General features: G+C 36.2%; 1 protein-coding gene across 1 annotated transcript in view; it reads left to right on the top strand.

Moving 5' to 3' along the window:
* CARF (calcium responsive transcription factor) overlaps positions 1-12,020 on the top strand; it is a 38,041-nt gene extending 26,021 nt beyond the window's left edge. Inside the window, exons 10-14 of the mRNA XM_052635760.1 lie at positions 875-1,037; positions 2,005-2,068; positions 9,055-9,185; positions 9,570-9,936; positions 11,902-12,020. Coding sequence (XP_052491720.1) covers positions 875-1,037; positions 2,005-2,068; positions 9,055-9,185; positions 9,570-9,936; positions 11,902-12,020 — 844 coding nt within the window. The remainder of the gene's footprint in view (positions 1-874; positions 1,038-2,004; positions 2,069-9,054; positions 9,186-9,569; positions 9,937-11,901) is intronic.
* The last annotated feature ends 209 nt before the right edge of the window (positions 12,021-12,229 follow it).

A 12,229-nucleotide genomic window follows, 5' to 3' on the forward strand; every position in this document is an offset into this window, starting at 1 on the left:
AACAGCAGAATGAGTATTTCCCAGGATTATTTCCTAATGAATACATGACTTCGGTTTAACAGATTTCTTAGACATTTTATGTTTATTTACATTGGGGCACTGTTAAAACAGAGCCAAAGTTTGGTAAGCCATCCACTATTTTACTAAACCTAAATCTTAAGAACAAAAGTATGATACAGCTCTGCAGTATGGCCTACTGAATATAATGCACAAAGCATGTGTATATTGAATTTTATCATTTCTTTTTATATATTTACTTTTTATATCATCTTGTGACAATATTACCTTTTATTTCTATCTTCTCTTTGGTCTACTTGTAAAATTTGAGCAGATCGTATTTCATATATTATCTGAAGACTTTTGAAAGCAATGAAACATGATGTTTATATATGTAACTTTGGTATAGGCCCAGTCTGTCTTAGTTATTAGCCTCGTGTATGACTTTGGGCAAATTACTTAATTTCTGTAGCCCTTAATTCCCTTTTCTGTAAAGTCGGAATGTTTATTATACTTACCTCACAAGATTATAGGATGGGTTAAAGGAGATACTAAAAGTGTTCAGTGACTGACAGAGTAAGCATTCAAAAACATACTATGTTTGAACTGAAAATAGTGATTTCATTAAATTCATAAAAATATCAAAGCTCATTCTAAGATATACAGGTGTTTAACCAGTGAAAATATTACCTTTCATTTAATCTGCATGAATTCTAGGACTTAACGTGTAGGAAAAAAGTAAAAAAATATAAATTACATATAAAGCTATAAATCATACTTTACAGAATTATATGCTAAAAGAGAACCTGTCTCACTTGAACTAAATTACTAGATTGCTAGATTGTTTATGTTTTTATTCTATTTTATATTTCCACAGAAAATTTGTGGAAAGGGAACTCTTCAAACCTGATGAAGTACCTGAAAGACATAATTTATCCTTTTTTCCAACTGTAAATGATATAAGAAATCACATCCATGAGGTACAGAAATCCTTGAAAAATGGAGATAATATATATAACTCAGAGATTATTCCAGCAACGGTATGATTACAACTGTAATTTCTTGTTTTATTACAATAGTCTTTCTCAGCTAATGCCTGGTTGCTACTAGGCCATATAAATAACTGTGATGTAAGGAAAAATAGTGTTTTTCCCCAAAATGTAAACACTGAACTCTTAGGTGATGATTTAACTAAAATGTTTTTTATTACTCCCATAAAAAAGAAATTTAAGTGAATTTCTAGCTGTGACTATAATAACAATAGTAATCTTCACTTAAAAATCAATATATTTTATCTCCATAAAAGTATATCTTACTTATGTGACAGATATTTATTGAGTGCATACTATGTATATCTCCACCTCTTTTTAAATATGTTCAGCAAGTTTGAATAGAATAGCATAGACTTGAATGTGATGATGTTGGTTCTATATGCCCTCTGTGGATGTAAAGCTTACCTCATACTCTGACACTGTAGTTTCCCCCAGAAAAGTGGCCATTTCTACCTACTCTGAAGAGAGTAGAAACTACCCAGAAACTGCTGATAGTAATATACACAATGGTTACCCAGAAATTACCCAGAAACTACTAATTGTAATACACACAATGATTTTGGCATTAAAATCTCAAGTAACAATATCCTTTGCTGTCTGCAGTTTTACTCTCTAGATTCAGTAACTGAATAGTTTGAGTTTTTTTATTAAGCTTGAGCTACTCTTTTCTATCCAAAATGCTTAGTTATTCACTATCCAAAATTCAGAAACTAAAACAGATTTGAGTACCGGTAGTCTTTGTCAAATTCTTGCTATCTGAACTAGGGAAGATAATTTATTTGATTAGTTAAGTATACTTATCCTTTGAGAATGTGAACAAGTGAAGAAAGTAATTATAGAATAAAGCACATTTATACTATGATTGGGTAAGATATGACAGTTGCATTGTTATTTAAAAATAGTTTTAGAGATAAATGCTTTGTTCTTTTTACTGAAGTAAGTGTTCCCATTTCAGCTTCAGTGGACCACAGATAGTGGGAATATTCTCAGAGAGACTGTGACAGTTACGCTTGCAGAAGGTAGGTTATCTTGAATAATTCAATTTCAAGATATAAAATCAAGCAGTGTTAAACCTGGAAGATATTTAAGATATTATCTCATCTAATTTGTCTCATCTAAGTTATGGATAAGGAAACCATGGCCCAGAGGCAAGAGCAACTATGTTAGGATTTATCAAAAATATTTCTAGCTATTTAAATTTCCTATGTATATATCAGATTTTATTCTTTATGATTGAAATTTTGAGGCTAATGATAATTAGCATGGTTTACTCTAAAGCTAGGCTAATTTCAGTAGTAATAACTCTAAGACACCTTGATCAGGAAACTGTTGTCCATTTTGTATGGTTTGCTTTTTCTCGTATGTTTCTTACTCCTGTGTTCTCTCAATATTCCGGGCTTATTTCAGCCCTTTTGTTCTCTCTTCAAGAAATGTCTCTTCTCCTCTTTTGCGTGGCAAACTCCTCTTACCACTCAAATTGCAGTTTCTTTGGCTTTAGGTGATTTCTTAACTTCCTCCTGCTATGTAAATTTGGATATTCACTCTTTTTTATTTACCTCTGCATTTAACATGCTATTCTTTGTTTATGGATATATATCTTTTATTATGATTTGGGAATTGTGTATTTTTTTTGTTGTTGTTAAATGCAGGTACAAAGTTTATTACCAGAGACATAGCACAGAAAGTGGGACAGTACACAGAGAAATGGTTAGTTTAGTTAAGATGGAGAGGCAAGGCAGAGATAAACACCCAGAGAAAAAGGGTGTTGGCATTTAGTTCTTAGCATAATGGCTTCTAAAAACTTAACACGTAAATAAATACTTTAAAATAAATTAATAATATGTAGAATACAGGTTTTTTCAATTCTTTGGCTATTGACCTTGGAATTGCTTTGCTTATAGAATAGCTTGCAAATTCTTTAGACTTATTCTTTTGTTCTGTGTGTATTTAATTCAGTGTGATAAATGTTGAGCATAGAAAAGTAAGTTTCTGCTTCATTGAATTTAACTTTTAGGAAGAGAAAAAGACTATAGCATATTCTAATTAATTACTATAATGAATAGTAATAGTATTACTATGAGAGAGAGTTGACAGTATTACCATGATAGAATTGTGCCAAACTGTGTGGGAACAGTGATAGAAATATGTAACTTAGTCCAGAAAGTAGGGAAGGGACATTTGAGAAAGTGACTTTTATTTTTATTTTTTTTAATTAGAGGACAGTTGCTTTAAAACGGCAGTTAGTTTGTGCTGTAGAGCAAACTGTATCAACTCTATGTATACACTTATCCTCTGTTTTTTGGATTTCCTTCCCATTTAGGTCACCACAGAGCACTGAGTAAAGTTCCCTGCGCTATACACTAGGTTATGATTAGTTATCCATTTTATATACAGTAGTAGAGAAAGTGACTTTTAAACTGAGAACTGAAGAATGAATAGGAATATACTAATCAAAGGAATAGCATGTTCAAACGCTAAGCAAGGAAGAGGATACCATGTCCAAGGAACTTAAGTAGAGACAGTGGTTGGAGATAAAACTGAATAAGCATAATAGATTAGGAGGCCCTTTCACCTTCCAAATGAAAGGTGATAGTGGTGTTGTTTGCAGTTGGTGACATTTATACAAGTATTGGGCACATTTAAGAGTTGTCTTCAGTTCAGTTCAGTCTCTCAGTCTTGTCCGACTCTTTGCAACCCCATGGACTGCCGCACACCAGGCCTTCCTGTCCATCACCAACTCCCGGAGTTTACTCATTCTCATGTCCATTGAGTCAGTGATGCCATCCAACCATTTCATCCTCTGTTGTCCCCTTCTCCTCCCGCTTCAATCTTTGCCAGCATCAGGGTCTTTTCCAATAAGTCAGCTCTTTGCATCAGGTGTGTCGTCTGCATATCTGAGGTTATTGATATTTCTCCTGGCAGTCTTGATTCCAGCTTGTGCTTTATCCAGTCCAGCATTTCTCATGAAGTACTCTGCATGTAAGTTGAATAAGCAGGGTGACAATGTACAGCCTTGACATACTCCTTTCCCGATTTGGAACCAGTCTGTTGTTCCATGTCCAGTTCTAACTGTTGCATCTTGACCTGCATACAGATTTCTCAGGAGGTAGGTCAGGTGGTCTGGTATTCCCGTCTCTTCAAGAATTCCACAGTTTGTTGTGATCCACACAGTTAAAGGCTTTGGCATAGTCAATAAAGCAGAAATAGATGTTTTTCTGAACTCTCTCGCTTTTTTGATGATCCAACGGATGTTGACAATTTGATCTCTGGTTCCTCTGCCTTTTCTAAATTCAGCTCAAACATCTGGAAGTTCATGGTTCATGTACCGTTGAAGCCTGGCTTGGAGAATTTTGAGCATTAGTTTACTAGGGTGTAAGATGAATGCAACTGTGTGGTAGTTTAAGCATTCTTTGCCATTGCCTTTGTTTGGGATTGGAATGGAAACTGACCTTTTCTAGTCCTGGTGAGTTTTCCAAATTTGCTGGCATGTTGAGTGCAGCATCTTCACAGCATCATCTTTTAGGATTTGAAATAGCTCAACTGGAATTCTGTCACCTCCACTAGCTTTGTTCCTAGTAATGCTTCCTAAGGCCCACTTGACTTCACATACCAGGATGTCTGGTTCTAGGTGAGTGATCACACCATCGTGACTATCTGGGTCGTGAAAATCTTATTTTTATAGTTCTTCTGTGTATTCTTGCCACCTCTTCTTAATATCTTCTGCTTTTGTTAGGTCCATACCATTTCTGTCCTTTATTGAGCCCATCTTTGCATGAAATGTTCCCTTGGTATCTCTAATTTTCTTGAAGAGATCTCTAGTCTTTCCCATTCTGTTGTTTTCCTCTGTTTCTTTGCACTGATTGCTGAGGAAGGCTTTCTTATCTCTTCTTGCTGTTCTGTGGAACTCTGCATTCAAATGGGTACATATCTCCTTTTGTCTGTTACCTTTTGCTTCTCTTTTCTCAGCAATTTGTAAGGCCTCGTCAGACAACCATTTCACCTTTTTGCATTTCTTTTTCTTGGGAATGGTCTTGATCACTGCCTCCTGTACAATGTCATGAACCTCTGTCCATAGTTCTTCAGGGACTCTGTCTATCAGATCTAATCCCCGGAATCTATTTGTCACTTCCACTGTATAATTTTAAGGGATTTGATTTAGGTCATACTTGAATGGGCTAGTGGTTTTCCCTACTTTCTTCAACTTAAGTCTGAATTTGGCAATAAGGAGTTCATGATCTGAGCCACAGTCAGCTCCCAGTCTTATTTTGATGACTGTTCGAGCTTCTCCATCTTTGGGTGCAAAGAATATAATCAGTCTGATTTCGGTGTTGACCATCTGGTGACGTTCTCTTGTGTTGTTGGAAGAGGCTGTTTGCTATGACCAGTGCATTCTCTTGGAAGAACTCCATTAGTCTTTGCCTTGCTTCATTCTGTACTCCAAGGCCAAATTTGCCTGTTACTCCAGGTGTTTCTCGACTTCCTACCTTTGCATTCAGTGCAGTTAGCTCATGATCTTATTTTTGCTGACTATATAGAGCTTCTCCATCTTTGGGGCACTGAGTGCATGGGACCTTTTGAAGGAGGTCGCCATTATCTTCATTACCTCTACCATAGTTTGGCCTCAGGTCAAATAACAAGGAGGGAACACAGCCCTGCCCTTCAACAGAAAATTGTATTAAAGATTTACTAAGCATGACCCTGCCCATCAGAACAAGACCCAGTTTCCTCCTCAGTCAGTCTCTCCAATCAGGAGGCTTCCATAAACCTCTTATCCTTCTCCATCAGAGGGCAGACAGACTGAAAACCATAATCACAGAAAACTAACCAATCTGATCACATGAACCACAGCCTTATCTAACTCAGTGAAACTATGAACCATGCCATCTGGGGCCACCCGAGACCTTCAGGGTCATGGTGGAGAGTTCTGACAAAACGTGGTCCACTGGAGGAGGGAATGGCAAACCACTTTAGTATTCTTGCCTTGAGAACCCCATGAACAGAATGCAAAGGCAAAAAGATAGGACACTGAAAGATCAACTCCCCAGGTCAGTAGGTGCCCAATATGCTGCTGGAGAAGAGTGGAGAAATGACTCCAGAAAGACAGAAGAGACGGAGCCAAAGCAAAAACAACACCCAGTTGTAGAAGTGACTGGTGATGGAAGTAAAGTTTGATGCTGTGAAGAACAGTATTGCATAGGAACCTAGAATGTTAGGTCCGTGAATCAAGGCAAATTAGAAATGGTCAAACAGGAGATGGCAAGAGTGAACATCGGTATTTTAGGAATCAGCGAACTAAAATGGACTGGAATGGGTGAATTTAACTCAGATGACCATTATATCTACTACTGTGAGCAAGAATCCTTTAGAAGAAATGGAATAGCCATCATAATCAACAAGAGAGTCCAAAATGCAGTTCTTGGATGCAATCTCAAAAACAACAGAATGATCTCTGTTCATTTCCAAGGCAAGCCATTCAATATCACAGTAATCCAATGCTATGCCCCTACCAATAATGCTGAAGAAGCTGAACAGTTCTATGAAGACCTCCAAGACCTTCTAGAACTAATACCCAAAAAAGATGTCCTATTCATTATATGGGACTGAAATGCAAAAGTAGGTAGTCAAGAAATACCTAGAGTAACAGGCAGATTTGACCCTGGAGTACAGAATGAAGCAGGGCAAAGGCTACCAGAGTTTTGCCAGGGAATGTACTGATTATAGCAAACACCCTGTTCCAACAACACAAGAGAAGACTCTACACATGGACATCACCAGAGTAATCTTAGAAACTGGTTATTGATTGAATAGGTGTGAGACATAAAGGAGTGGGAATGATCTGGGATGACTCTTGAGTTTATTCCATGAACAGCTCATTGATCGTGGCATTTACCAAGCTCAGCAACACTGGCATAAGAGTAGAGTATGGTAGCAGAGGAGAGAAGATTCTGAGATCAAATTTGCAGAAGCATGAGTCCAGAGTCATTTCAGTGAGGCGGACTGGGAGGAACCCGTATTGGAATGACTTAAGAGTGAATGGGAAGTGATTGAAGAAGTGTAGATAGTGTGGACAACTTTTTCAAAAAGTTTGCTATGGTATGGGGTTGACGGAAAGTACGTTAGGAAGGGAGAGACCTGAAGAGGTAGGTAAAGAGGAAGGTATTTGCTAGCTTTGGTGATGGATAGCTCATAGCTTCTCTTTTCTCTTCAAGTGAGAGTGCATCGAGTCCCATCACTTCATGGCAAATAGATGGGGAAACAGTGAGAGACTTTATTTTTGGGGTTCCAAAATCACTGCAGATGGTGACTACAGCCATGAAATTAACAGACACTGGCTCCTTGGAAGAAAAGCTATGACAAACCTAGACAGTGCAGTAAAAAGCAGAGACTTTACTTTGCCAACAAAGGTCCATATAGTCAAAGCTATGGTTTTCCAGTAGTCATGTATGGATATGAGTTCAACCATAAAGAAGGCTAAGCACCAAAGAATTGATGCTTTTGAACTGTGGTTCAAAAAAGTTGGAGAAAACTCTTGAGAGTCCCTTGGACAACAAGGAGATCAGTCAGTCCTAAAGAAAATCAGTCCTGAATATTCATTGGAAGGACTGATGCTAAAGCTGAAGCTCCAATACTTTGGCTATCTGATGTGAAGAGCTGACTCATTAGAGAAGACCCTGATGCTGGGAAAGATTTAAGGCAAGAGGAGAAGGGGACAACAGAGGATGAGATGGTTGGATGGCATCAGAGAAGGGAAAGGCTACCCACTCCAGTATTCTGGCCTGGAGAATTCCATGGACTGTATAGTCCATGGGTTCGCAAAGAGTCGGAAACAACTGAGCATCTTTCACTTCATCTGAGAAAGGTCCCTGGAAGAATAGATGTTGTGGTCAGAGAATGGGATGTTTGAAATAGAGATTTTACATGTGGAATAATCTAGGGCATGCTCATAGTTGTGGGAGACTGCAGCAAATTGAGGTGGGACAGTTAGAAATGAAAAACCCTAGAAATGTGAGAGTACTGTTCATTCTCAATAGTCCTTTGAGAAAAATTCTCTTATACTGAATTTACAGATGAGGAAAATGAAGATTAGAAACTGTGTCAACTGGCATGTTGGCACTTAACATGTTGCCAGAGAAAAACCAGTACTTAAATCCATCCTTGTCTGATAGTAGGGCCATTTTTTAAAAATTACTCAGTTACATGGGTGCAATATGCAATATAGAAGCAATAAACAGTTGTTTTTTGTTTGGTAGGTTTTTTCTTGGCTGCACCATGTAGCATGTGGGTTTTTAGTTCCCTGACTAGGGATCGAACCCGTGCCCCCTATATTGGAAGCATAGAGCCTTAACCACTGGACCACCAGGGAAGTCCCATTAAATAGTTAATTGATAATTTATTTTTGATTGATTTAAAGAGATGAATATATTTGTGTTAACATATAAGAATTACATGAGGAGGACTCAAATTCCCTAAGGACAGTTACCTTAAAAATTGAGATATTTAGAAAAGAAAGAAATTTTTACTCCTATTCATTTATTCCAAAATGAGTTGTTGAAAGAAATTTAATACTATTATTATTGAAGAACTGCTTTATGCTCGGCATTGTCCTAGGCACTAGGGCTACCAAAGATGAATTGGGTTTTGTCTTTGTAACTGAGAAGCTCAGTAAGTGTTCCATATCTGGAGAAGTGTAAGCCCAGTATTACAGCATAAAAAATGGACTAGGTTAGAACTACAAGTATAGAATCTTTCAAGGAAAAAAAAATAGTTTGTTACAACCCATCCTAGCTATGCTGAATTAAAATTACTGGAGGTTAAATCTAGGAATTAATATTTTTTAAATTTTTCTTAGTGATTCTGATGAACTATGTGGTTTTAGAAATAGTAGACTAGATAACTAGATATAACTTCTTAAAGTCCTTTGACCTTATTTCCTATTCCATTTCTGATAGTAAAGGTTGTAATAAAGTGTAGCCATAATTAATAATTTATTTTTTATATAATTTAGGTAATTCACAGGGAGAATCAGTTTCCAGCAAATTGGAAACAAATCAGACAAGGAATTCTTTATCTCCAGAACCAGCCCACTTGCTCTCCTCACTTTCTTCATTTCAGCCAAAAATATTCACACACCTGCAGGTAAGTATCCAGTATAATACCAAATTTGAGGCCCTTATCTTTCTTCTTCAATTTCTCTTCTTTTCTTTGGGATTTTGTAGAATTATTGTGGAATTATGAACATGATCTGTGATGTTTTTATCATGTATTTTCTGACTTTTTTGTGTCTTATTTTAAGATGATAATTTAAACAATATGTTTTAGAAAAGTTTGAATTGATTATGCATGCAAGAAAATTTAGTAGTGCAGTTTTCCTTTGGTTTTTGTTTCTGTCCTCACTTAATATTTGTTAGTAACTATACTCTTAGCTTTTATTCTAAGTTTGGGTCAAAGAACAATACATTCAAAGCAAACAACATACACAGTAAATTCAAACATTTGATATAACTCTTTTTGGTTCAAAAGGGTTTGCACTTACAACCAAGATTCACTTCTGATGGATCACCAGCTCTAATATCAGTGAATAACCACCCCTCCTCCAGTCCTTCAAGACTTCTGGATTCAGTAGAAAGTGTTATAATGAATAATAATTCTCTACTGCTTGGTCAGACTCATTGCCTTCAAACAGATTCACCTCTAACCCCAAACAGTAGTATTTCTTCTACCATGAGTAACCTTCCAGGACCAGATCAAAATCTGGTTGCAGTGGATCAGCTGGTAGAAGTTGAAGATGTTGAAGATACAGAGACTCTGGAAGGAAATGTTCATCGGATTCTATTGGGAAACGTGCAGACCATACCAATACAGATTATAGACAGCCCGCCAGTTCTTAGTAAGTTAAAATCATCTTTTTTTTTTTTTTAACCTTTTTGGACTATCATCAGTGTTACACTATGGAAAAAAACTATTGTTCTTTATTCAGTGAGTATATAATATATATATAAATAAAATAAAACCAGAAGAAAGAGGAAAGAAGTTTTGTCAGCATGAGTTTAATAGCTTGTAAACTTAATTTTTTTTCTTTATCGAGATTATTCATTCCCTAACTACTTAATTTTACATGGAAAATCTGTGGTGATGTGAAATCAGGAAGGTCATTTTTGTATACATAATCAAAAATTAGAAAAACTGAAAGCTACTCAGTATAAAGGTTATCATAGAAAAATTGTAGCACAAAAAAATGGGGTGAAGTTTGCAGATGTAAAGGTTAAAAAGGATTTTGAGTTGTAAACTTACATGTTGAGTTCTATGGAAATTGAAAGGGAATTAGGAAGACTTGAGGACTTGGGTTTAATCAAGACTTTGTTACCTTCACTTTGGAATGAAACCAGTCGACATAGTAATAAACTCTGAATTCCTACCTGATGTATGGCACAAACTGTTCTGGATTGGGCATTTTTGTGAAGAGAGATTTGCAGTTTGCCTTGAAGAAAAAAAGTCTTCTTAGAAATTATCCTTAGAACATATATTTTCCCTCCATGTATGAGATAGTTCCTTCCAGAAAAGAATCATTGTCTTTTAAATTTATTACTTTTAAGAAAATTTATCCAGAGGGCTATGGCAGTTGGCTCTAGGAAATTTAGTGGAAGAGAGGAACAAGGAATATACATGAAGTGATCCTTACAACTACTCCATGAAATAGCCAGCGATGTTCCCATTCTGCACATGGGGAGGCCAAGCTCTGGGAGGTTTACATAATTGCCTTAAAATCACATGTAGTAAGTGACAGAGAGGACATTTGAAGCCAGATCTGTCTGCCTCCAAAGCATCTTCCCGTTCCAAGATGCTTCCTCCCTCTGTTGTGCCAGGGTATTTCTGGGAGCTCTAATTTAAATTGCGTTAAAAGAGACCCTTTTTGGATCTGAACTTGCATGATGTATCAAGTTAGATCATGATCTGAGAGACTATGTCACCTAAGTATGAATTTGCAGGATTACTCAAATCTATCCTATATTGGTTTTCTTGATATGGCATAAGCTAAACTCTAATCCATATGTGACAATCATTAAGTGTGTTCAGTGCACTTCTGACCAAGTAGAATCCCCGTAAGTTTGGTTGCCTGTAGCAACTGAAAAACTGATATTTTCCTGAGAATTGGTAGAGAAAAAAAACTGATAGATTTCTGAGAAAGAGAAAGATTTTATAGTGGGTATCCTGGGTGCCAGATGTCAGTAGTGTTGCTGGTTTGCTGCGTTTACATTAATTTGCTCATAAGTACTTTGAAATCAGAATGGTTGTACATTCTGAAATATTTCAGATAAGCAACACCTAGCTGTGCAGCTAAGTCAGAGCCATCATTTAAGATGTGGCATATTTTCTTCTGAAGTACAGTTTCTTTATGGAGAGAACATTTTTTAAAAATATATGAACATGCATGAAAACCATATGAATGGTAACACATCAGTGATTTGTAGTACATGCTTGATGTTTGTAAAAAAGAAAAAAAATTTTTTCAAATAATGCAAGTATTTAAAGACAGTTAAGTTTAACTATGAGATATTCCTCATAATTTCATCAAATTATGGACTGCTTTTTGGTCAGAGTATCTTTTGAAGAGAATAACTTTGCAGTTTTATTGGTTTCTTCTTTTTTTTCATCCTGAAGGAATTTACTGTGAATGACCATTAAGATGTCAGAAGCACTGAGTTCTTAAATACACCAGTTTATTTTCTAAATTACTTGGTTCTAGCAAAATACTGTTTTTGTGCTTTGTTTCTAAATTCATATAATTTTTAAGATTCCAGTATTATAACTTATATTAACCATTAGGGTTTTTCTTTTATGTTTGGTTTTGAAGTTGAAGAAAATTCAGAAGGTACCATTTCTGTGAACCAAGTTAAGCAAGAACCCAAAGAACCAGCATTGTCTCTGGAAGCAAAACCAAATTTGGACTGTAAGAAATTGTCTGCTACATAAATTATTGAAGCTTTTCAGAATTTACAACTCTGGTGACTTCTGATGTCATAGGAAAAGAAGGTGAATGTAATCAAAGCACAGCGTTGGGATAAGTGGACTGAAGACTGGGCCAACGAGCAGCTTTAATTCAGAACTGGCATTTGTTGCTATTTTTACCTTGAGAGATATTTTACTCTTATTTTATATAGTTCTTATACTTTTTGATTATC

The sequence above is a fragment of the Budorcas taxicolor genome, chromosome 2 (genome assembly GCF_023091745.1).
Source record: "Budorcas taxicolor isolate Tak-1 chromosome 2, Takin1.1, whole genome shotgun sequence".
In the NCBI taxonomy this organism is placed as follows: domain Eukaryota; kingdom Metazoa; phylum Chordata; class Mammalia; order Artiodactyla; family Bovidae; genus Budorcas; species Budorcas taxicolor.